Source organism: Mycotypha africana (genome assembly GCF_025528875.1).
Source record: "Mycotypha africana strain NRRL 2978 chromosome Unknown BDF20scaffold_1, whole genome shotgun sequence".
Classification (NCBI taxonomy): Eukaryota; Fungi; Mucoromycota; class Mucoromycetes; order Mucorales; family Mycotyphaceae; genus Mycotypha; species Mycotypha africana.
Window position 1 is genome coordinate 2,444,055 of NW_026515725.1, and position 25,136 is coordinate 2,469,190.

At 38.0% G+C, this 25,136-nt stretch overlaps 8 protein-coding genes across 8 annotated transcripts; 5 read left to right on the plus strand and 3 right to left on the minus strand.

The window, feature by feature from the left end:
• Positions 1–401: 401 nt before the first annotated feature.
• Positions 402–2,449, minus strand: BDF20DRAFT_845787 (uncharacterized protein). The gene is made up of 3 exons (XM_053079710.1): positions 1,800–2,449; positions 1,647–1,719; positions 402–1,576 (listed from the first exon to the last, which is right to left on the minus strand). Exons 1-3 carry the CDS (start codon positions 2,048–2,050, stop codon positions 503–505), a joined length of 1,398 nt encoding a protein of 465 aa, XP_052940934.1. The 5' UTR covers positions 2,051–2,449; the 3' UTR covers positions 402–502.
• A 614-nt stretch (positions 2,450–3,063) lies between these two features.
• Positions 3,064–4,271, minus strand: BDF20DRAFT_55314 (uncharacterized protein). The gene is made up of 3 exons (XM_053075734.1): positions 3,930–4,271; positions 3,177–3,863; positions 3,064–3,119 (listed from the first exon to the last, which is right to left on the minus strand). Exons 1-2 carry the CDS (start codon positions 4,100–4,102, stop codon positions 3,326–3,328), a joined length of 711 nt encoding a protein of 236 aa, XP_052940935.1. The 5' UTR covers positions 4,103–4,271; the 3' UTR covers positions 3,064–3,119; positions 3,177–3,325.
• A 4,662-nt stretch (positions 4,272–8,933) lies between these two features.
• On the minus strand, positions 8,934–9,786 carry BDF20DRAFT_831694 (uncharacterized protein; the record flags this gene model as incomplete). Its single annotated transcript, XM_053078472.1, has 4 exons — positions 8,934–8,989; positions 9,234–9,500; positions 9,571–9,639; positions 9,717–9,786. 4 exons carry the CDS (start codon positions 9,784–9,786, stop codon positions 8,934–8,936), a joined length of 462 nt encoding a protein of 153 aa, XP_052940936.1.
• Positions 9,787–10,648: 862 nt separating this feature from the next.
• On the plus strand, positions 10,649–14,349 carry BDF20DRAFT_831695 (uncharacterized protein; the record flags this gene model as incomplete). Its single annotated transcript, XM_053078473.1, has 4 exons — positions 10,649–10,777; positions 10,871–10,973; positions 11,076–11,320; positions 11,395–14,349. The coding sequence occupies 4 exons, from the start codon at positions 10,649–10,651 to the stop codon at positions 14,347–14,349; spliced, it is 3,432 nt and encodes a 1,143-aa protein (XP_052940937.1).
• A 1,805-nt stretch (positions 14,350–16,154) lies between these two features.
• BDF20DRAFT_909426 (uncharacterized protein) lies at positions 16,155–17,680 on the plus strand (the record flags this gene model as incomplete). The annotated part of the gene is made up of 3 exons (XM_053083583.1): positions 16,155–16,437; positions 16,511–16,672; positions 16,764–17,680. 3 exons carry the CDS (start codon positions 16,155–16,157, stop codon positions 17,678–17,680), a joined length of 1,362 nt encoding a protein of 453 aa, XP_052940938.1.
• A 1,257-nt stretch (positions 17,681–18,937) lies between these two features.
• Positions 18,938–19,368, plus strand: BDF20DRAFT_810913 (uncharacterized protein; the record flags this gene model as incomplete). Its single annotated transcript, XM_053076636.1, has 2 exons — positions 18,938–19,063; positions 19,144–19,368. The coding sequence occupies 2 exons, from the start codon at positions 18,938–18,940 to the stop codon at positions 19,366–19,368; spliced, it is 351 nt and encodes a 116-aa protein (XP_052940939.1).
• Positions 19,369–19,400: 32 nt separating this feature from the next.
• BDF20DRAFT_55422 (uncharacterized protein) lies at positions 19,401–22,624 on the plus strand. Its single transcript, XM_053075737.1, has one exon. It carries the CDS (start codon positions 19,816–19,818, stop codon positions 22,486–22,488), a length of 2,673 nt encoding a protein of 890 aa, XP_052940940.1. The 5' UTR covers positions 19,401–19,815; the 3' UTR covers positions 22,489–22,624.
• Positions 22,625–22,679: 55 nt separating this feature from the next.
• Positions 22,680–25,006, plus strand: BDF20DRAFT_812771 (uncharacterized protein; the record flags this gene model as incomplete). The annotated part of the gene is made up of 5 exons (XM_053076822.1): positions 22,680–22,864; positions 22,939–23,000; positions 23,088–23,609; positions 23,672–24,436; positions 24,516–25,006. 5 exons carry the CDS (start codon positions 22,680–22,682, stop codon positions 25,004–25,006), a joined length of 2,025 nt encoding a protein of 674 aa, XP_052940941.1.
• Positions 25,007–25,136: the final 130 nt, after the last annotated feature.

Below are 25,136 nucleotides of genomic sequence, written 5' to 3' on the forward strand. Positions count from 1 at the left end.
AAAGATGGTTGCAGCCTGTTTTATACCTCTTGAACTGCCTTATTTCTCCCGAAGTATGCAATACTGTAGTATTAGTGATCATATGGAAATATGAACAGTGTAGAACTATGCATTTCCTAATTTGGTATTAAAGCAGTTTGTCTGTGGCAATTCGATCTAGCAAATATTTTTCATGCACGTGAATGCCATCATGCGTACACCTAACTAATGAACACAGCCTATTTTGGCGGAGGTAACTTTGAAGTTTTTGATTTATGATTAGAATAGAAGTAACATGCAGTTTGTGTTGAAATGAAAGATCAAAATTGATAGCGAAAAAAAAGAAAGAAAAATATCAAACTAATCATTAAAGATGAGATAAATAGTAAAAAAAAAAAAAAAATAAAAAAAAATAAAAAATAGTGCTTGCTATTGAAATAAATAAATACTAAATAAAGAGACAGACAAAAAGAAGAAAGAGACAAAGGCAGTGAAAGAAACATATTCCGAGTCTTTGAAAAATTTACGTGAGATAATTGTAAAGGAGTTCGTTGCTATTATCTTGATTGATCATTGGCCAATTTCTGTTGTTATTATTATTATTGTTATTATTGCTGTTATAGAATGGATGGTTTCTAAACAACCAATCATCTGTAGAAGCTGCAGTAGCAACAGTAGCGTTTGGGTCAGTAAAATTTAAACTGTTCATATTCAGGGCCGTCTTGAGTGGCGTCATATCAGTAAGGTTGGTGCTATTGTTTAACAGAGGCGGTTGACGAGGAGATGTTGCTGATAGAAATAACAAGTTATTATTATGCATAACATTATCACGTTGGCCTAAACTATTATTAGTAGTAGTAGCAGTGATGGGAGGAGGTGACATTGAGCGATAATTGTGGTTGAATACAGTGTTTATGGTAGAAGTTGAGATTGTCGTATTCGTTGAAGGGCTTAACAAATGGTGATCTGGTTGTTGTTGTTGCTGCTGCTGCTGCTGTTGTTGAGTATTTTTATCATTTTGAGATCTTCCCCAAGATAATCGAATTCTCGAATTTCCAATTAGAAATCCATTCATTCGTTCAATGGCTTGCTCAGCAGATATTCTTGAGGCATACTGTACAAATCCACAGCCTTTCCCGGGTGGTATTTTTACATAGATCACATCTCCAAAGGGCGCAAAAAATTGTCCTAATTCTTCTTCTGTGACAGGGGAAGATAAACCGCCGACAAATACTGTAGTATTATTAGGATCCGTTACTTGATTAATTAGAGCAGGAGCTTGTAATGCTAATTGTAAATAGCGTTGCTGTTGATGCTGCTGATTATTATTGTTGTTGTTTTCAAAGTGCTGGCTATTATTTTGTTGAAAATAATGTTGTTGCTGTTGCTGCTGTTGATGATGGTTGATTTTGGGTGTTGCAAACGAGACACGTATAGGTCGATTGCCACAAAGAACACCATTCATTTCAATCACAGCGCCTTGCTGTTCTGCTTGATCTAAGAATCTTACAAACCCATAGCCCCTGGAAGAACCAGTAGTCGGATCCGTCATGATTTTTGCTGAATGGCAAGAAGGATATCTTTGACGAAACAATGACTACCGGAATTTCATATAGATTGTCAATATATGTACGCATTTGCAACTAATGTATAGCAACAACACTTACTAAAAGATATGTTTCGTCAATTTCATTACACAGGTCACCTACAAATAAACTGTATTCAGGCGCACGATCCTCTCTATTTGCACAAAGAAAGTGTTTGGTAAACAAAATAAGTTCAGATAGCTCTTAACAACTTTATAAGGATGATAGTCATACTTTCTATCGTATATTCCGCCACCGGAAGCCCAATTCAATCTGAATATCTTCAATGTGTTTGGAATTCTTGTATTATGTACTCTATCAAGAATCCTCTGAGCTGCTTGAGTTGAGCTGAACTCGATGAAAGCATAGCCGCAGCTGAGATTGGTTCGTTTATCTCTTATCAATTTTACAGCAACATTTTCACCAAAGACATGCCAAAGCTGTCGAAGATAATCCTCATCCATCCAATGATCAAGATCACCCATCCTATTTGTAGATTATATAATTATACAATATAAGGTCATATTATGTAAACCACTGTTTAGATTATTTTTGATCCTACCACAAAGTTGCTTTGGAGCTTTCAATCATGCTAGCAATTTGAGCTTGTTGGTGCTGTTGCTGTTGCTGTTGCGATTGTGGTTGTTCATTCAACAAATAGTTACTTATGAAGGTTTCATTCAACATAGCAGTATCAGGATGCGTTGTTGTTGTTGTTGGAAAATTAGACATTTTTCATGTACACAAACAATAAGGAGATTAAGGGGGGCGGAAGAAAAAATACAAGAATAGACAGAAAAAGAGATGAAAAAGAGAAGAAAATAATGGTTTTCACATTGTTTGTCTTCTTATATAATCTAAATGCTTTTTGAGATCACTTTATCATTTTGTACAAAGAAGCATTCTTTTTTTTTAAATCTCAGGTGATCTCTTTTTTTTTTTTATGTTAAAATGCGTGCGTGCGTGTGTGTGTGGAAAAAAAAAAAGGCCGTGCAACTGTCATCCTTCTGTTCAAATGATAAACCACACATTTTTGTACATGGTAAATATGTAACTGAGATAGAGGAGATCAGGTCCCTTTTTTTTCATGCTTTTTTTTTATTTTTGGTAAAAATGGATTCTAATCGCTCTTTTTCATATCCAGCAGCTAATTGCTGGTCTTCTTACAGTCTTTTCGGTTTAAATTCAGACAGCGTTGAGTTAGTTTTCAGATGAAACGAATGAAAAAATTGGGAATTTGAGTACAATATTTTTGGATATATTTTTGATAAAATGTAGACTAATTTACCTGTAGAATCTTTTTGTCTCTCGACAAGGAGAGACAACCATATTGGAGATGGGTAAGCCAGTGGTCTGAGTATGAGATCGAGTGAACTCAGCAGGCCTTCTTTCTCCTGCCCAGATGGCTTCAGAGATGCTAAACATATTCTTCGCCGCGTCGACGTCACGATTCCAATAAATATTACAATTGTTGCAAATCAATATCGCATGGATCGTCTGTCCGTTGGCGGCAGTTAAGTTTTCCAAAGTCTCCTGTCTACATGAATTACAAACCTACAATCTAGAGTTAAAAAGCAAATTTCAAGTGAACGAGTAGGGATGTTATCTTACTTTTGAAGTTTTGAATTCATCTATATTCAACAGACATAAATAGCCCTGCTTTTCTTGGAACCATAGGCCTGTAAACTATTCCAGGGTTTCTCCTATTGTTCATGTTTTCCCGCATCCTTCTGTTATGGCTCGTTTTATTTCTCTTTCTTTTATTGTACTTCTTCGAGCCGTTCAGCAAGATGTTCACAGCAGTATCTTTTGCGACCTGAGAGCCACGAAAGTTTTCCATTTAATTTCCGCCGTCCTATAATCGTAGAAGTTATAGAACTGATCCATATGTTGGCACATATACCCAACATAATTGCGATAAGCCATATCATCAGCAGTTTTCGTAGTCGGTATGTTTGTTTCGAGCTCTTTAACTCTGACTCTTTGCTTGCGCTGATCCTCCAATTTAGACCTTCCAGGAGAGCCAGATTGAGATAATATTCTTTTGTAGAGAGTTTGCGGATGTGTTGACCACCGTGGTATGAGACATAAACATCTCTACGGCCGGGGTCGACGGTAACAGGACGGAAAAATTGATCAATCTCATAACCTTTGAAATCTGCTAACTCAAGTTGTTCCGTTGGCGTAGAAACTAGTCTTCTTCGGGCGAAAGAAACCCTACAGGTGTAGCCATCAGTGTAAGTGCTGTTCAGAAACATCCTGCCTTTGATCGAGGGAAGAGCCTGCAGATTTTGAGGGCTGATGACATATTATTGAGTAATAATTCTTGTAAAGATAGGCTAAACGTGCAATTAATATACTCACTCATTGATTCTTAGCAAAGCGGAAAAGTCAAAAATGCGGAAAAAGCATCTTGCGAAGTAGTCGAGCTTGCTCTCACTTCTAAGTCTTGTGAGACGTTCATGCCCAAAAAAGTGAAGGATGTTCTCTGGATCAATTTTGATAAATCTCCATTTAAGACTGGGATTTGGGAACATAGAGAACTTGGGGGGAGTGCTTCGCTGCTGGTGACGCACAGTTTCCAAGATATCATGAAGAACTGCAATATCTTCAGTACTAATTTCTCCATCGTGTGGTACAGGAATACGGTCAACAAGCTCTGCTTGAGCGTCTGCTTGAGCAGTTTCGAACGCTTGTTAATTCTGTAGGAGTTGACGGAACAAAGGTATGATTGTTTGAGGGGCATCTATCAGAATTGCTTTGGTCAAAGGAATTCTAGGCAAACTATTGCGCATTTGAGTTAGATGAGTATTGAATAGTACTTGCAGTCGAGGAAGTACAATAATATCATCATTGTTAACCATGTTTGGAGTAACCTGAAAGCGTTCCCACTCAGCATTGAGTAATAAATGGTCCAGTAGACGATCATAGACAAGGGCTTTCATCGGCGTCATTTTGATATTCTATATAAGCAGTCAGGCTAAGATTGATTGTTCGGTAGTGATAGACACAATGAGTTCATATACTTACAGGAAAGGTTGCTTTAATGAAGAAAAGCAAGTATTTAGCAATGAGATCTTCGAAGTTTCCACTATAATAATTCTCATAACTGATTGCTAATGTTTCGCATGCTGAAGAAACGACCTGGCCATAGTACCTGATAGCGGATTGTTCCACTGTTAATGTCACATGTGGATGAAGTCGAAGTTCATTGTAGACTTGGCCAAAATTGACGAGGGCAGGATACCGATCTTCAATTTCATTTTTGTTCACAGTACCGTAAACAAAGCGACATACTGTGTACCAAAAATTCTGTTCGAAAAAGGCATGCGTGATGTTGGCTGGGTTCGTCAGAATGTAGTGGTTTACGATGTATTGAGCCTTGGTTATGACCTCTCTCAAAAAACTTGACTTCTCCGTTATTTTCTCTATGGTATCTTCCAAGTACTCTGTGTTCCTTACGAAGGTTTCTAGAGGAATGGATAGAGTATATCTTTCATAATTGTCCCCAAGCTTGTAATTAATAGACTCCTTTAAGGTAAATTCATGCTCTAGACAATCCAAGCTTCGACTTGAATAGTGCCCGTATCGGCCACAAGAAGGGCAAGGTCGAGTAGCAGTGCGCGGTTGCGCTGATTCCTTTTTACGATTCTTTTTGACGGTGCGTTTCGTTTCCTTCACCTCAGCGGTTTCTTTCCTTTTTCGGCCTAAATATGAAGCAAATGATATTGTTAGAAAACCTTGACTGTATATCATCTACTACAGTGACTGATGAAGCGGATTCTATTGATGCCTCTTGGTCTCTTTCTCTGTGCTGCAGTGGCGCTTGTTTCTGGTTGATTGCCCTCTATGTCATCATCGTCATGGGCCGCTTCTAGCCTTGTGCGCTTTGTTTCTCTTTTTGCGCGTAATAGCGCTTCTGCTTCTGGGAATATGGGGCGTCTCATGAAAGTCTGGACACAAAAGGTACTAGAAAAATGAAGATATTAAAGAAGAAAGAAATAAGTAAAGCTCCAGTGCTCAATTGCAAGTATTTATATCCAATCTATCATCTGGGCTATGTGTCTTAGATACAATATTAAACACTACTTATTTCTTTCTCAGCGAGTAAGCTCTCATTATGGCTTTCATTATAGCTCTCATTATGGCTTTCATTATGGCTTTCATTATGGCTTTTATTATAGCTCTCATTATGGCCTATTCATATTCTGATTGTATTTTTATCTAACAATAGGCCAGATGCCATGAATACCATCAGGCGCAAGGCCATCTAATAACAAGTTTTGAATTTTTTTTTCTGTTAAGAATCCTTAATATGAAAGTCCATTAGATGAACTTGATAGTGATTCTAGTGGCGAAGAATACGATCATGATATACCGTACCATCCCAGGGACCACTACAAACTGTTGTTGTCTAGTGGTCTGCACGAGACGTATTACTGTTGCTATATAATCAAGGACAAAAATAATTTTTTAAAGACTCAATTAAAGGAGAAGTGTTTCCCTCGGTATAAAAAAAAAAAAATTAATATTATGTAATAAAATCTATGTTTAAACGTAATGACTTCGCAACCTTTAAAATAAAATTCTCGTCCTGGCATTCGGGTTTACGCCATTGACAAATAATTTGCAAGAGCCATTACTGACAAGTTACACATGGAAAAGTCACAATCAACTGAAATGCAAATTCGTTTTATTCATGAATGCCAATTGAAGTCTCAAATATTACATGAATGCCTCCTGTTCTAATACTGTAAGTCTGGAAGAGACCTAGGCGGCAGTTTCAAAGTGCCATTGTTCGATATGTTCAAACTAATATACACTCCGGCCCGCTAGCAGTTGCAAGTTCTGATATAAATTTTCAATAAAATTAAAGCAAAATTCTCTCGTTTATTGGAAACGTTCCTGTTATATCACGATATACCAAGAGTGATTTGCTAGACTATTAGGGTCCTTATATATGCAAGCATTTAATAGAGCGCTGTAATTTGATGATGAAGAAATTATAGACGTTACCAGAAGCTTAAAATGACATCAAAACTTTCGAGAAAGGAAGGCGAAGATATTGAAGGGGGCGCCCTGAAATACCTAAAAACTATCTGAAAACGCAAGTTTCCATTGACGAAATTGGCTTTCATTTGCAAGTTATGCTTGCCAAGAGTACGGCGAACTACCAAAGTGATACATATACAACAGTCATATGTGCCATGTTTGAGAAAGGCATCCTTAGCTCGATTCTGAGGAAACCAACGACAAATATCTCAAGAAGGAAAGAAAGCTGGTGTTCCACCCGTCTGAAAGATATGGAATGAACGGATCTGTCCACGCCTGTTGTAAAATTCTTTGTAACCTATTCCGAACATGCTATCTCTTATCGAACATTTTTCTGTAAAATGGAAATGATACCAATATCGTTGTTATGAAACACGTTGGACTCGAAATAGCTTGTCTGGGAAGCAGCACAGAGTAATATTATTAAAATAAGGTCGAAGATTATTTTCTTATGAACTCCTTTTGGTATTCTAAAAGAATAATGAAGATAGACCGTATAAGTAAAATTATGATTTTTTTTCAATATACGAAACTATCATAATAGGTTGTAACCTGTTGCTAACTTCTCTCAAAAGCTTGGCTTTTCAATTAAACGCTGCTTATATATTACTGCTATTTTTCGCAAACTCACCAATGGTATCAGCGGTTGTATTTTGCTCGTTCTTTCATTTCAAAGTTTATCACTTCCTGTATGTGATTATGATCAGGACAACCAAGACTTCTGCTGAAGAATGGCCTTACAGCCATATATATAACAAATGGGGTTGAATGCGAGTGAACGAAGCCTATCCATTGATCTACTGTCAAGGAGTACTTCGTTCATTATTTACCAAGGGGAGCAGCCATTGAAAAAGCAAGTTTACATTTACAATAATCACCAGTGACGTGCAATTATTTTTACAAAACACTTTTAGCAGCATTTAGCATATGTCTCCTGTTCCGTATAGATCATAATGGATCACATTCTCTTCTCCAAGTGCGGACTAATTCGTATATTGTAAAAGAAGTATGCAAGATACGACAGCATGTAGCGTTCTTTAAGTCTTTTTTTTTGGATTCACTTTGATAAATTTAGCCTGGGCCATTTCCTTGTCTTTATGGCCTTTTAAGTCGCACAGAAAACAAAGAATAATGCCCAAACTTTTGTTACACACATAAGGTCTAATAGGCCCGCTTTTATCGCTTTGTGAGTCTTGGCTTCTCTCTTGTTGTTGGGCTGTGATTTTCGCTTCTGGCTTGGTTTTTAACAGCTGTTCTGCTAATCCCTGAGCTTGTTACATGAAACAATTCTGAAGTAAAGCGAAACGAAGGAAAGAAAATGTGCAAATCGTCCGTAACGAATAATTAAAATAAATCTATCAGGGTTTATAAATACCAGGTTTGAGCGCATAATAACCAGTCTCTTATGTTTCGATTGGCTTGTTGTAAGCGATTAATCTAGAACGATAATAAATCACAGGCGTCCTATTATAACGTGTATATTTTATTACATTTGACTACTTCCGAATAGTAACACTTGTTAGGTTTAAAAATGGTTGAATCCTTGTCTTTCTAATAAACACTCAAAGACTATTCTTCAAAGTGAACCAATAATGCCTTGAATGTATGTTCTAAGTAACGATAAAATTATTGATACTATTGTTCGACTATTATTCCGACAGAGCGAAACATGTAGCTTTCTTAAGGAAGTATTACTACGTTCTTACATAAAATAAAAGTGCATCAATGTATCGTTAGGCAAATCAAGTTGATAGCGTCTTTCGCCCTGCTATATTAACACTATGCCAAGTTCTAACTTATTGCATAAGCCAATAAATCTTCTATTCGCCCTATCGTAATCATTTTCAAAGGTCAAGAATGGTTTGTAAGAAGAGATCCTTTGTATATAGCTGGTACACTCAGTTCACGCAATACAGAAGCTTGTAGGATAATTATAGTAAAATATTGTTAAGAACAAATGAGGCATGCCAACAAAATTAAGAAAACGGATGAAAACCATGTAAAAATATGATTTGTCATATGAATAGAACAATGAAAGGTATGATATGCAGGAACTTGAATACTAGATATCGCGTTCAAAACAGTAACTCAAGGGAAAGCTATTGGCCTGAGTATTATCTTCTTGAGAATTTAAAATATGTCATTGGTGTTGCCATCTAGATAACACTCATTGGCCCTTTCTATGTATCCAAGCCATCTCTCCAAACAAAAACCGAAAGCAACTCGGTTACTATCAACAACAGCCAGTCAGTTCTTAAAGTGCAACTGTCGTAAGCTCATTTTTTTTATACGCAGTTAAAAAAAAGTATTATCCAATCAATACAGTTTGTCATGAATTTTATACTGTTTTTGCGCTTGACTTTCGCAAATGGCTATCAAATTGAGATTGTATTACAATAAAAATTCAGACTAATTTAAAATTTGTTTTAGATAAAAAGTATAGTTTTTGGGATAATACCTTTTCTTAAATGCTCAATGCCAAATGTGCGAACTACTATTACTCAAACAGGGTTTGTATTCTGTGCCAACTACCCTGCTTGAGTATGTAGTAACGTCAAGCAGCAGTTAATAAAACCTCAGAAGTGTACAGTGAGAAACTTCACAAGATGAACTCACCTAAACGCGTAACGTAGGTTACAAGGGGCAGCTTCCGAGCGTAAAGCTCATACTTATCTGAATAGTTTGTTCGAAGGAGCTCCGCTTTAGTAGTAATATATTGTTGGCAAGCAAAGGAAGCTTTAGTTGAGTGACCACTTAGACCACAGTGCTTGCATATGACAGTATTCGATGGCGATGCATTTTTCGCTTCTAGCCTTCTCTTTTTGCCCTTCTCTTTAGCTTGCTTTGTTTCGTATTCGTCTTTTCCGGACTTTCGTTTCTTGGCTAGAAAAGCATATGAACAGATTATCAGTGAAGATGAACAGGAAATACTACCTCTTCAGCTATCTGTTACCATTATATTCTGGACACAAGTATGAGCCCTTATGGGCATGTCCTTCCCGTCCGCAATCAAAACATGTTTCTAGAAATTAATGGTTCAACGATTCTAATTGAGTACATAAACGAATAGTAAACAGAATACAGCAATAATGAACTGACTTTCTTTATTTTCTTGCTGCTTTTTCTTCAACTTTGCTTCAAGGTAAACTTTTGCTTCTCTTGACGGCATGTTAAAAAAGCTACTCAAAAGATACAAACATTCAGTTACAAACAAAATATGTACAGTACAGTCGTTGTGAGTAGCTCGTGATGAGATCTTATTCTAATCTACCTGATGATCCACTGTTAACTCTTCTTTGATTTATTCTTTAAATAAAATAACGAGATTCTATGAAAAAGAGGAAAAGGTATCAACGAAACTGAACCTTTTTGTTAGAATGTTATTTGGACAACAAAGAAGTTTTGACAACAAAAACAATCTAGACAGATTTCTTTGGACGCGCTAAATTTTGACACCAAATCAAGACACTTTTATTGATCACTTCATCACTTACTGACAACAAACAGGCGTTTTTAAGTTTATTTATACAATCACCTATTGTTATTGCTTTCTTTAAGGGAAAAATGACACTAAAGTGATACAATTTTAGATCAAGAGAGATGCTGAGCAGTCAATAAGAATACAGGATTGTGGGTCATTTACATAGAATACAACTGGACAATCAGTTTAAAAAGAGCAGCTAAGGAGAATGTAGGTAATTCTTCTGGGCCGATCAAACAACGAAACTTACTGCAACAAATGCGTGCAAAAAGAGGCGGGCCTCAGATGTTTACTACAAGTGTCCAAATGTAAGAAGTAACTAGTCCGAAAATAATAACTTAAATTTTCTGAATTAAGTTAATAAAAATATTCAATTTTGCATACAAAAAAGTCTAAATCTTAACCAAAAATACTATAGAAATTAGAGTAAATGAAAAGTCACTTTCCGTCTACCAAAAATATGCCTGCTTTAAAAAGAAAAGGCTAAATCTCACACTTTTTCTTTATTTCTTATAAAATTCTTTGGTCAGTAATACAAAAAGAAGAAAAAATGGCTTTGAAACGATCTGATAGAAGAAAAGAAGAGAAGGACCCGTTTATTGATGACGCAGCTGAAGAGGACGACGAAGAGGATGAAGAAGAAGACGAAGACTACGATGACGATGACGATGACGATGTCGTAAGTTTTTCGTAGCTCAACTTCAATGAAGGCTGAGCTCTGAGAACCAAACCAATCACTAACGACGATACACTTCCTATGACCTGACTTTAGCGTCCTAGAAAAAGAAAAGCATTCAATCCTTTCATCGATGAAATGGCTGTCGTAGATGACGATGAAGACGAAGAAGAAGAAGAAGAGGAGTATGGCAAAGAAGGTAAACATGACACGGGGTTACTACACGGCTCTTTATCGACATTGTCAATATAAGAATGTTCTTGTTTATTAACAAGTTCAGCTTAATTGGGCCTTCTCATAGATGGCTTTATTGAAGAAGGTGACGAGGATTTGACTCCGGCCAAGACAACAACACGACGTCACCAGGAAGTAGATCGACAAAGAAGAGAAATGGAGAATATGAATGAAGAGCAAATTGCTGCTTTCTATTCACAAAAGTATGGTAATCGTCGTCGGGGACAGTTGTATACACAAACAGAAGATGTACCCCAGCAATTATTATATCCAAGTGTTAATGATCCCAATTTATGGATGGTGAAATGCAAAGTAAAATATATTGTAGCATACAGAAATGGATGTTGAGAAATTTCAGCGGCTAATTGATATTTTGCAAACTATAGCCGGGAAAAGAAAGAGATATTATATTTGGCCTAATGAAAAGATATTTTGATCGACTTCATGGACCCAATCCATTAGACACATTTTCAGCGTTCGCCAGAGAGACACTAAAGGGCTATATTTATATTGAAGCAAAGAAGCAAGCCCATGTTCAGGAAGCCTTACTCAATATTCCCAATATCTATATGACGACTCTCATGCTAGTACCTATTAGTGATATGATAGGCGCTATCACGGTTCAAAAGAAAGAATCGCCCGTCGATGTAGGTGCTTGGGTTCGTATCAAGCGTGGTACCTACGCTGGCGATTTAGGTCAAGTCGTTGAAGTGAACGAAGCTCAAGACTCAACTGTCGTTAAAGTTGTTCCTAGACTTGATCTTGAGAACAAAAATCATCAACAAGATGAGTTTAATGCCAATGGCAAACGCGGTAAAAACAATAAAATACGCCCACCTCCTCGATTTTTCGTTCCCGAAAAATTAGCAAATCGAGCCTATTCCAGCCTTCAAAAGAAGGGATCTTATTGGGTCTACAATGGCGATTCCTATCGTGATGGGTACCTTGAAAAATCCATGAAAATGGCTACCTTACAAATAGAAGGTGTTAACCCTTCTTTGGAAGAAATTGCAAAGTTCGCAGGCAACAACGAATTGACTAGCGAGGATGGCGAGAGAGCGCTTGATTTAGCTTCATTATCCAATTTAGCCATCAACAACACAAAGGAAGAAGCCACTCTATTTCAACCGGGTGACGCTGTTACGGTTGTAGAAGGTGATATGATACACGCAACAGGCATCGTTGATAATGTCAAGGATACCTCCGTTACTGTCAGTTTGAAAATAGATGGTTCTGACAAAAAAGTTACTTTACCCGCTCGACAGCTTCGTAAAACGTTCAAAGAAGGTGATCACGTTAAAGTTATTAACGGTCGGTTCAAGGATGAAAGTGGTCTCGTACTCAAAGTGGACGGAAATATTGTTACCTTGCTCTCTGATGCCTCACTAAAAGAAGTCAAGGTTTTCTCCAAAGATTTACGTGAAGCGGTTGAGGTTATGTTTGGTAAGACTGTGATTGGCAATTATGAGCTGCATGATCTTGTTCAACTGGATTTTCATACTGTGGGTGTAATTGTCAAGGTCAACCGTGATTCTTTCCAGGTTTTGACTCAAAATGGTGAAATGCGTACGGTCGAACCACATCAAATTACCAACAAACGGGATAGTACAAGAGCAGTTGCCACAGACGCAAACGGAAATAGTATTCGTGATGGTGATACCGTAACGGAAGTTCCTGGTGGTAGACGAAACTGCTCAATCTTGCATTTGTATCGTCAACTCGTCTTTTTGCACTCCCGTGAGCACACGGATAATTATGGCGTATGGGTGACGAATACACGTTCTATTGTGAGCGCAGCGCCCAAGGCTCATTTCTTAAGTAACACGACAACTCAAAACCCTAATATGCAAGCACCACGTAACGATTTCAACGGGCGTGGAGGTTTTGATGCACGTGGTGGCCGTGGTGGCCGTGGAGGTATGCGTGGCGGATTTATGGGTCGTGGACGTGGTGGCAGAGATAATCTGGTTGCCAAAACCGTTCGTATCTCTCAAGGCCCACATAAAGGTTATATTGGCATTGTTAAGGATACAACGGATACGCATGCTCGTGTGGAACTTCATACCAACTCCAAAGTGCTCAGTATCGATAAATCTCATTTGACTATCCTGGATGCACAAGGTAATCCTATTGGACAAGCCGCATCTGGTACTTTCGCCGAACCTTTCCCTGTCAATAACAATAACAACGGTGCATTTGCTAGACCTATGGGCACGCCTAGTAGGTTTAATGATTCTGGAGCCAAGACACCAGCGTGGTCGAGTTCTCGAACACCGAACCCATACGCAGCTGATGGTGGTAGAACACCAGCTTGGAATTCAGGATCCAAAACACCTGCATGGAGTTCTAGTGCACGTACACCCAATCCTTACGCACGAAATAATGATGGAGGACGCACACCTGCCTGGGATTCAGGTTCTAAAACACCAGCTCATGGTCGACATAAGGAACCCACATCATCAACATCAACAGCAACGTGGAGTGCATCGGCGAACCCATTTGGATATACCAATCTTAGCGGCGCTTTAACACCAGGTTTTTACGGTGATGATATCAATAAGCCTGACCCTAGGTTTGATAACATACCACTTACAGCGCCTACACCAAAATCATCATGGAATACAGCACCCACTCCAGCTGCATCCAATGTTCCATTTGATATCAGAGCTCCTACACCCGCTGCTTCAGGCATTGAGCAACATACAGTACCACGAACACCTTATAGTAATCTAGATATCCCTTCAACTCCTTACGCATCAGCCCCTACTCCCGGTGGCAATCTTGGTATTCCCGCCACACCTGCGGCGTTGTCTGCTCCTACTCCTGGCGCTAATTTAATACCTGCAACACCCGCTGCATTTTCCTCATCTACGTCATCTTCTTTAGCAGGTCCATCAAACGTTAGCCATAAAGTAATTCCTACCACGCCTTTTATGCCCACGGGTGGCGATTATAATAGTGATATGATGGATGATGATCACCATCAACATGAAGAAGAGAGTGAAGACAATTGGCCGATTGAAGAAATTGCAGTACAGTTGAAAGACAATGGCTCGAAGGGTAGAATAACGTCCATAAAGAGAAGTAGTCGTACATGCATGGTAGCGATGGATGAAAACGGTAGTCAAACAGAGATTTCTTATGACGATATAGAACCTGTGCGACCTGGTAAGAAAGACCCTGTACGTATTATGCTGGGTGAACACCGTGGAGAATTAGGCATGTTGATTGGTGTAGATAGCCATGATGGCATTGTCAAGTTGAAACACGGTGGAAGTGGCTTCAAGATTTTGAGCATGAATTTTGTTGGCAAATATACGGGATCAGAGAATGTTGATTAAAAATTCCTGTTCCTTCATCACCCATTCATATTTTTTTATTTTATTTCCTACACAAATCATAACAAGAGTATAATTCTTTATTGGTTTTTTTTTCCATACACATTATATGATCCTGATCTCATTGACACTCTGTTAAGTATTAAAAAGTATGTAAGATCTGCTGTTTTTCCTTTTCTGTATTTGTACAGGTTTTACCCGTCGAACGCATTTTGCATGAACATGGAAGCATTGTATTATTTTACTGTACTATGATACACTTAGTTGACTTACGTTTGTTAAGCTCATCAACGAGAATTCCATGTAAATTGCGAACAAACTAATACAATGATGGTTTGATACGAAGAACATGACAATGTTTTCGGTGATTGTTACAAACTGATTTGATCAAGTTTGCAGGATATGTGTGCAATGGCATCTAATAAAGCAAAGAAAAAGGAACAACAGAAAATATGGAAAAATTCAGGCACATGGTCTTCAAAAAATACCTGCTTAACAAAAGTTAACATTTTATGCATTCTAGAAAAGTAGTAGTAGGTTCAGGGCGTATAATTCAGATGATTCTGGAGCACTACTCATTATTGTTTAATTGTGAATGACATACAACCATTCATCTGTGCAAACTGAATGCTTGCCTTCCCTCGAACGACTCTTTCACTCTGCTTCGTTCTAGCGGAAGATGTAAAAGTGCCTCGTTCGAAAGTGCGGAAATACGGAAAAGAAGCAACTTATTTAAGCAAGAGCGGCAAGCGAAACAATAGATTAGAAGAAAAAGGGAAGGTTCATGGAATTTCGGTGAAGCCGACATCTTGGAAGCACAATACTAACATTTTGAGGCATCGCTACTAATTAAAATTCCGTATTATCTTTTAGAAAACATTTTGCATCAGGTCATCACATATGGATCGGTTGGTAATAGCGGTACAATAAGCTTTAATTCATAGATACGTAATTTAGTAGTAATTGATTATATAGTTATACAAGGGTTTGGTCCCTTATTCATGTAGTATGCGTTGCAGACATGCTGCGTGTGTGTCTCGAGACAACAGACAATTAAGCTCTGAAACATTTGTTGCTTTATCTCATCTGAGCATCAATAGAAGCTTTTCTTCTTTTTTGAGTACGCCATCAACAAATCTTGTTTGAGCAATTACAGAAAGCCCTAAAGAGAGAAGTGGGTTTTTATCGAAGAAGTATTCATCCAGTTTAGTCCAACGTCTAAACTTATAAAAATTGTAGTATTAGAAGACGCGTGCCTTCTTATTTTGGTTATATAGAAAAAGATGGGGTTGAGCGGAGCGAACCCCGCTTTTTTTTTCTTCTTTTCGATATAACAATAAAAAAAAATGCTTGTTAATGATGATAGCCCTACCTCAGTTGATGAAATAACATAAAAGAATAGGAGGTTATATGTAAGTAGTGCATTTTCTAATCAATGTTTTTTTCAGAAGTCTACTAACTGCTTGCAAAGTTATAATCTTGCAGTGTCTTTCTACATATCGGGTGACGAGTGATGCAATTAAAACAGGAACTGAGACTGAATGCTACTATTTTGGATGCTTCTTTTTCATTTACTGCTTTCTGCTAAATTGTTGGATCCACTCATATTGCGGTCCGTGCGGCCTAAAGATGACACGCGGATGTAGTGGAAGAAATTTTATCGGCATTATTTATTGTGAATCTTTTTTATCCCAACATTTTTTTTTTTTTTCTGTTTAAATTCTTGACTTTTCATTTCTGCCCCTATTTCACTTTCTCTTTTCCCGTCTTTTCATAATTATCCTCTTTAAAGAACTGCCCTCATTGCAATGGAAGAAATTGAACATAGTCTTTCTCGTTTAGCAATTGCTAAAGCGATTAAAACGCCGTTGGATGGGGAATTAAATGCCGAGTCTTGGAACAAAAGCATTATTTTCAACCAACCATTCATCAGGGACTTACATAAGCAAAGACAACAGCTGCTATCACAGCAACATCAAAGCCATTGTGATGAGACGAGAACGAGTGATAATCCAGTTTCAAAAAAGCAACAGCATTCTCGTTGTCAGCACGCTCGAAACCTGTCTTCATCAACGTCTTCCCAAGTCTCAGGTACAGTATCTGCGATGATATGAGCGGGGTATGAGATAATAGCTCTGACACAGGTCGCGCATCTCTCTTTTAGGGAAAGAATCTGCCCGTAGCCTTAAATGGAAACAGCATACTTGCTTACCAAGCGATGATGAAGAGGATGAAGATGAAGATGAGGATGATAATGATACAAATGATTCTGAGCAGGAGGAGGGAGATGCTGACAAACCTGATCATGACCTATCATTTTATAAGTGTAAGTTGTTACCATTAAGCAAAAAGAGAATGAAGTGTATCTTTGTTCACGAACAATGAGCTAATCGTCTTTACGTTTCTTTGTGATATAGTGAAGCGCCCTGCTCCTCTACCTAAAATAAGTACTTCGCCTACATTATCACAAAAAAGTAAGTGCGGTCCTCCTAGCCTCACAGGGTCTTCTTCTGACTGCCTTACAAACAGTCCATCGACCTATACCGCTCCTCTAACAGACGCGGAAGAAGAGGAACTGAACAACAATTGGTTTGGTGTAGAAGATGATGTCCCTACCGATAATACCTTTCATCCTTTACAAAATCAGCAGCCACAGCAACCAAAAATGAAGAGGCCGGTATCTATGGACACAAATGATGCTACGTTGTACATGCACCATTCTTCTAAATTATCTTACCAGCAATACCTTCAGAAGCTACACTATCAACAGCAGCAAATGCAGTTTCAACAATTTTTACACCATCAAAGCCAGCAGCAGCATCAGCATCAGCCACAGCAATATTATCCAACGTGTATACCTTACGCTGTTGCTCCACCCTCTCCTATGATGATGATGATGATGATGCCCGTGCCCTATTCTGCGCCTTCTTCTATGTCGAAAAATCCTCATCCTGCCCATGCTCATTATTGTCAGCAGCTTCCGTATCCCGCTTCCCCTTCTCGTCAACACTCTCAGTATGCAAATGCTACTCAAAACACAGTCAAATCGGGAATGTCTCATAACAACACTAGTAGCAAGAAAAACAACATTAGTAAGAGGCATTCCTCCGGTAGATATAGTAGTACAGACATGAGGCGTAGGGAAGAGATGAATTTGAACAATATAAAAAGGAATAATACCAATATTTTGTCGCCACACATGACCATGATGTCCCCTCATCTGCTACAGCAACAGCAGCATCCACTTGCGGCAGTTCAGGTACCACCAGGTTCTACAGCAATGCCATCTTCGCATTTGCGCAAAGGCGGCAGATACGCTTCTTATATCTATTAAACATTAAAACTCTTCTTTTATCTCTTTTTTTCATATCTTGAAACAATTATACTAATATTATACCTCCTTCATTATATATTATAATATATAACAATCTAATTTCCGTATATCTGTATTTTTCTTAATAACAAAATCCTTAGAAGTAGATAACCAAAGATTTGTACAAAACATTTACAGGTCCATTAGCTAGTGAATCTTGCTATGATCTGTGTTTTCAACTGTTTGATGAGTATGGAAGAAGTGGCAATGTCTTGTTGATAATTCTATATCTGAAACTTATTTTGAAGGATCCATAAAGAAAGGCTGTAACTATTTTTTTGTCACATGTTCCGATCATTGAAAGATGATGGCTACTTTCATTTTATCCACTCTTTCATCCGTCTAACCCACTCAACCACTTTTAGTACACCAAACCTGCAGACAAAAAATGTTGAACAATTGATAATATCAAAAGAAATTAAAGTGTCTCAAAAGACTTGCCTTTTCGTAAATCACAAAGTTGGTTTCCTTTAATTGTGAAAAAAACGAAAATACTTTTGCTTTGTCAAGAATGAGAACAAAGGCTGGGCATTTATGTTATCCCTTTATAGAGAGTGAACGTATCGTTTAGTTACTGGCTACTCCCTCTTAGAACACCGGTTATCACCTCCATGAAATTAATACCGATATGATCATAATCAGCACAAAGTTCGATTTTGGCAGTAGTGATCAAGAATAAGTGGACACCGACTCTAACATTTGTGCACATCCACCGCAAAGAACATCTATATGATAACCATCCAAATTGAGCCTGAAGAAAGAAAACTATTAGGATCAATAATATGATCCATTTTTTTGCCCAACGTGGCTTTCATAAATGTTTCCAATGTGCAGAACATATAGCGCGCAGTTAACAACTCTTCCCAGAAACAACCCTAATGCAAATTTGTTTTTGCATTGCGCTCGTTGTCTTATGACCACATAGTTAAGATATGTATAAGGAACTCAAACAGCACTAAGCAATTGGGATTCTACTTACCCAGAATGGAATGCTTTCAGCGCTACAATACTAAATCACCTCTCTTCTGATTTTTGATTTGATATCCCGTTGGTGACAGGTTCCTGCCAAATTTCTCGCGCAGCAGCATCTTGCAAAAGCAAACAGCGGAAAAAAAAAAACTGAAAAAAAAAAACGCGGGTGCATTGTTCTTTACTCTTCTCTCCCCTTTATTCTTCAATCTTTTTTATTGTTGTTACAATAAAACAGTGTACATTAATATGTCTCTAAATATACCCGACTTTGAAGCCAAAGGTTGGTTCATCTCACAAGAAGGCATTAACTTGATTGCTGAAACACATCCAGAAGCGAAATCCCTTGACGACTACATACAATGTGCTAAAGACGTAAAGTTGTCTTTCTTTTTTCTTTTCTCATAAACAGCGCGAAATAACCTTCATAAACAATTTTTTTATGGTCACTGTAGATGGATATTCGCTCTCTAACTACTCAAGGGTTCAATAAAACTGAAGAGAAGTTAACGCAAATACCTAGTCCTGTTGTCTTACAAGTAACAGAGGTTCGTAATATTTCTATACCTTCCACCAATCAAGCCGAACAACATCCAAGGCAACTATCTGTATTACTTACAGATGGTAAGGCAAAGTTCAAAGCAGTAGAAATGAATGGAAAAGTAGATGGTATAAAGTAAATTGCGGTTCATTGTTTTTTCGGTATTACTCTATGTTATTCCGTCGATTCTAATTAGCTTCATTATTCTAGAGTGCATACGCCACCTGGTACTAAGTATCTCGTAACCAAGCCTATCGATATCAAAGATGAAGTTTTATTATTAGAACCTGATTCCTTAAAAATGTTGGGAGGAAATGTGCAAGAACTGGTGCAGGCCTGGAAAGCTGGAAAGGTGAGAAAGAGAACAAAAAAGAACCTGGGCTTTTGGAAACAAATGACTGAGTCCTTTTGATGTTTCTTCTTCGAATAGAATTCTTCAAAAAGGAACAGAACAAGAAAGTCAAAAAAGCCAGAAGATGGTTCTATTGGAACGGAACCATCAGATCTGAATGGCCCTCCAACACTTAAAATTAAGGTTAGTAAAAAAGTAAAACAAGAAGCTACTGATACTGAAAAGAGATCTAATATGTTCTTTGAACAGGCTAATCCAAGCAGAGGGAATGAAAAAACAAATAAGCTGGATGTAGCAAAAAATAAAGAAATGGCAAAGCCGAAAGTAAATAGAAAAAAGACAAAGAATGAAGACAATAGAAAGATGAATGGTGAAATTACCACTACGCCTGCTACAGCAGTAGATTGTAATCCCGATAATGCAGAAACGATCGATAAACCATCAATAACAGTTGATGGAAACAAAAATGAAATGGATAAAGACAAAAGTGAAAAAAGACCTGAAATGAAAAAGACGGCAGAAGAGCAACAGCAGGAAAATAGTGCTGATAATGTAAAAACAGTGAAGAGCAGCACTCAAAAAGTTAAAAGAAAGACAAAGACGACAGATGCAGTTAAGAAGGTAAATGCGTCATTAGCAGTAGCCGTCGAACCACCGAAAGTTAGCAAGAGTGAAAACATCGAAGAAAACCCTGACCAGAAAAATGATCAATCTGTCACCGAGAATGTTGCTCTTGAAGCTGATACTGTCACTAAAGATGAAACTATTGTTGTAGAGCAGAACAATCAAAAGAAGACGGTGGCAGTTGCTGAGAATAATAAAACTGAAGCAAAGAGTAAAGAAGAGAATGACGGATCAAAGCCAAAGAAAGCTAAGAGAAGAAGCCGTAAAGAAAAAACTGATAGCAGCAAACGCAACAAGGAAGCTAGTACAGATGATAATAAACAATCGCGTAGTGATGCAAAAGACCAGCAATTACAACAGCCATCGTCCGACAAATCAGATGATGATTTCGATATTAATCAAATCATCAACAGCAGAAGAAACAAAAAGAAGCCTCAAACGAGGGAAGTGAAAAAGAAGTATTCCCCAATAAGTCGTATTAGCCCAGTGACAACGACAGGACTGAAGGAAACTGACCTTACTGCAATTGAAGGAAAAGCAGTGTCGGGTAAGAAAGAAATCAACACTGCACTCGCTTCAGATATTCCATCAAAAAAACGAAAATCAAAGAGTAAAAATAAGACACGCCCCATTATCGAAAAGCCAGATGAGGCAAATACACTTCCTACACATGCTGAAGAGAAGATTCTAGAGACCAGTGATAAATCCTCAGTGGTTGCAAACGATGAAGCACTTAATCCCGAATTAACTAATAACTCCGCTTCATCATCAGCGGCTGGGAAGGCAACGAAAAAAGCCAGCAATAAACCTTCTAGAAATCTTCAAATAAGAGAAAAGAAACCATCATCCATAAAGAACAGAAAAGCTGTGGATGAAGAGAAACCGGAGAAGGAAGCACAAAAGCTAGAGAATAAAGATGCAAAAGTGTTTACTGAAGATACCTTCGATAAAAACGAAGTGATGGAAGCCTTAGCAGACAGCAAGCAACTTTTTATTGATAGACCGTCACCTCGTTTCCAACAAAGATATGAAAAAAGTAATAGATATAATAACTACACCAGTAATCCAAGAAGAGGGGGGTTCAATAACAGTAGAAGGCCTCCCAGGAATTTCGAGTCTCCATCACGAAAAAATGATAAGCTAGCGCCTAAATCAGAACAATCCAAGAACGAAGGCAATGGTTTAGAAGAATCTGGACAGAAGGCAGAAGGCGACGAAACAACAGATGTTGATGCAGTTAAAAGCCAGAAGCCTCAAAATGAAAAACTCAGGGACGAAAGGAATTTCCCTGTACGTCCAAAAAGAAAGACAAAAAACCAGCGCGAACTGAAAATATCAACGACGTATAAATCCAAGACTTTACCCTCTGTCAGATTATCAACCTCTTCACCTGTTCCTAGTTCAACAGGAAGAATGGGGGATGAAGCCAATGGTTCCGAGCAAATGAAGGAAGAGAAGCTTGATGAGAGAAAAGGAGATCAACAGCCTCCTATGGAAACCTCAACATCAGAACCCTCTTCTCTGAGTAGAGCCCCAACTAATGTGAATAATGAAGTGCAGCAACCAGAAACACAGTCATCAGAAAAGCCTGAGGCAGCTAGTGACAAACCTAAATCTGAGCCTGAGGTTCATGATAAAAGTAGCAGTGCTCCTGCACTGTCATATAATGATCAACCTCTGCCTTACCATCCTGCTGCACCACATGCACAGCAACAACAACCATCTGCGCCCTATTATTCGCAACAGCAACAACATGATTATTATTATTCCCAACAACAACCGGCTCCTCCTCAGCCTCAGCATCATTCACTGACTTCAGTATATCCTCCGCATCCAGCTATCGTAGATTACAATATGATGATCCCAATTGATCCTACTACAGGTATGCCAGCAACTACTCCTACTCCAACGGCTATCTATAACTATGATCCACATACTACGTATCAAATGCAAATAGCAGCAGCAGCAGCAGCACAGCAGCCTTATATTCCGACTGTATACTACCTTTCACCTGAACAACAGTCTTATTACAATATGCAGCCACATTATACTCAACTATATGATCAAGAACATTACAATAATACTACACCTTATTATCAACAATATCAACAACCAGTATATCCATATAATCCTAATCATGGCTATAGAAATAATAGAGGAGGAAGAAACAGCAGTAATGCCAATAATGGTGTCATGACAAATAGTAGCAGTAACAATAGTAATTCAAGCATAAATAATACGAATACTAGTAACAGAAATACTAAAGGAAATACTAAGCAATGAGTATACTTTGTTTTATTTATAATACTACACTTCACTTGTACACAACCATATTTTCTATATGTAGACTTAACTTTTTCAGAGAGAAAAAGATATCCCGCATAAATATACTACTGTCTTTTAAAAAAACATTATGTTTTTGTATTTAAGCTGTCTTTATGTAAGCTCTTTATATTTTTTTCCTTTATGCTGTCATGAAATTACTCTATCTTCTGCTACCTTTCCTGACATTCAATACCTTCACATACTGTCAATTGTTCAATTACCACGGCCTCAAATATCCCAAAAACAAATTATATCCCTTAGAGGCCGAAACTATCGGTTTAAAGAATATCGATGGCACAGTTGCAGCATTTGGTGATTTTAATGGCGATAAATTGTGAGATCAAATTCATCTTCTTTTCTCCATTGTGAAAGTTCAAACATTTTACTCATCTTGCTTTTTATATATAGTACAGACATTTTTGTGTTGAGTGCAGATCAAACTAGTGTTTCTATATACCGTTGGAATCATGGTAACGTTTCGAATAGCAGTCGTTATTATGCAGAGAACCTCATATGAATACTGATTCACCTATCTATATTCTCTTCCGAATACGTAGGACTCTATCAATTTCAACCGCTTCCTAATTTGCAGCCCATACAGCCTGGTTTTATCATTACCAACGTAGTGCCTGGCGACTATAATCATGACGGTTTTCTTGATGTGTTATTAATGGGTGAGGATAATCCTGAGAGCAATAGTGGTCGAGAAATTAAACTACAACTCTATTTCGGCAATGGCAATGATACGATTGAAACGAATAATGCTATACATTTACCATCCGCTTATGATTCTTTGCCCATTGTTTTGGATGTAAATGGTGATATGAAAACAGATATTTTGGGTTATGCCTTTGAAACGAAAGAACTTAGTGTATGGTTGAATCAAGCTGCACCAAAAGTAACAACTTCCACCGCACAGGAAGAAGAAAATGCGACAAATACCCAGACTGAACAAAATGACTCTCTATTCAACCTCACACCAGCTCATCCACTGCTTGATAAATCTTATACCGATCGATGTCACTGGGCCAACCCACATTCAAACGCCTTTATAGATCTCGATGGAGACTGCTTAGCAGGTATGAGCGTATGATATAGAAAGCAGCCAGGATAAAAGTTAACATTCCAAATTCTTCCAAAGATTTATTATTTGTATGCTCACAATCAAACAGCAATCGCCAATTCATCCAGATATGGACCAACGACCGTCAAAGAGGATTCCAAATTTCACAAGAGGCAGAGTTACCAGAAGGCGCAGGTCCTCTCAGTTTTGCTGATATGGATGGCGATGGTTCCATAGATATCGTATTCCCCGTCTGCATCGATAATGTTTGTACCCTACATATTGTATATAATCAACAAATGCATCTTTGTGGTAGTGACATGGGCAGTAATAGTGATAGCTGCCGACAGTCTCAGCATTTATGCCAAGCAGATCCCAATTTTGAGTTCGACTTCAGTCGACCTAATACACAAAATTATGTTGTATTCAACTTGGATGCTTATCTGGACCAGAACGAAGCCGTTCGAATGAAGGATGGAAGTTTCAGAGGGCAATTGTCAGTACAAGTGCATGTAGGAGATTATAATTTGGATGGGTATCCGGATGCGCTGGTGACTACAACAGAAAGAGTGCTATTATTACAGTCTATTCCATGCGATTCTACTCTATGCAATACAGCTGCAGAAGAAAGACTGAAACGAACATTCACTGTAGTTACAACAGGTGCAGAAGTACTGAACGAAATAGGCAATCCTACACAAGCCGTCTTTTTTGATATAGATGAAGATGGCAGTCTGGATATATTACTTTTGGACAATTCTGAAAAAAGATCAGACCTGAAAAGAACACCTAATTTTATTGTTAACAACTTTTTCAACGATGCCTTCTTTTTGAAAGGCTTAGGTAAAGCTCGCTCTTACACTGATTCTTCTATAGAAGACGTATGTATTAAAACCCCTTTTCATATATCTCATTCAAACAGTGTCAAATGGAGCTAGTGATTTTAAAGCTTATGGTGTCAACTACCCAGGGGCTTCTATCAAGTTCACTGTCCTTGATACCAATGGCCATAAAAAGTCCCGTCAAGTAGCTCAACTTTCGCAAACGGCATATCTATCCCTTCAAACACCTTACTGCTTATTTGGTCTTGGTAGAACCAACAACTATATCGAAGAATTGTTCGCGGGAATTACTCGTCACCAGGAACAGAACTATTTTTTTTACGAAGGTGTGATACCCAACTCGCAACTGGTATTTTTACCCTATCAGCCTGATCATATTCGAGATAGCTCATCGTGGCGTGTAGAATTATATATCAAGCCTGCTAAATATGTTCCTTGGGTATTAATAGTGCTGGTTGTAACATCCGTTATTTTGGGTGTCGTTGTCGTTGTTCTGCGATCCATGGAGAAAAAAGAAGATGAGATGGAAAGACGAAAAGCATTACATATTATAAATTTTGATGCCCTTTAATACAGTTAACATCAATATAGTTGTGATTGATCCTCTTTATTCGCAGTATAAGAGCGCAAGCAGAAACAGGAAACCTTTGCATTTGTGTGTGTTCGAGTGTGTCCTTGGATATATATAATTATATGGATAC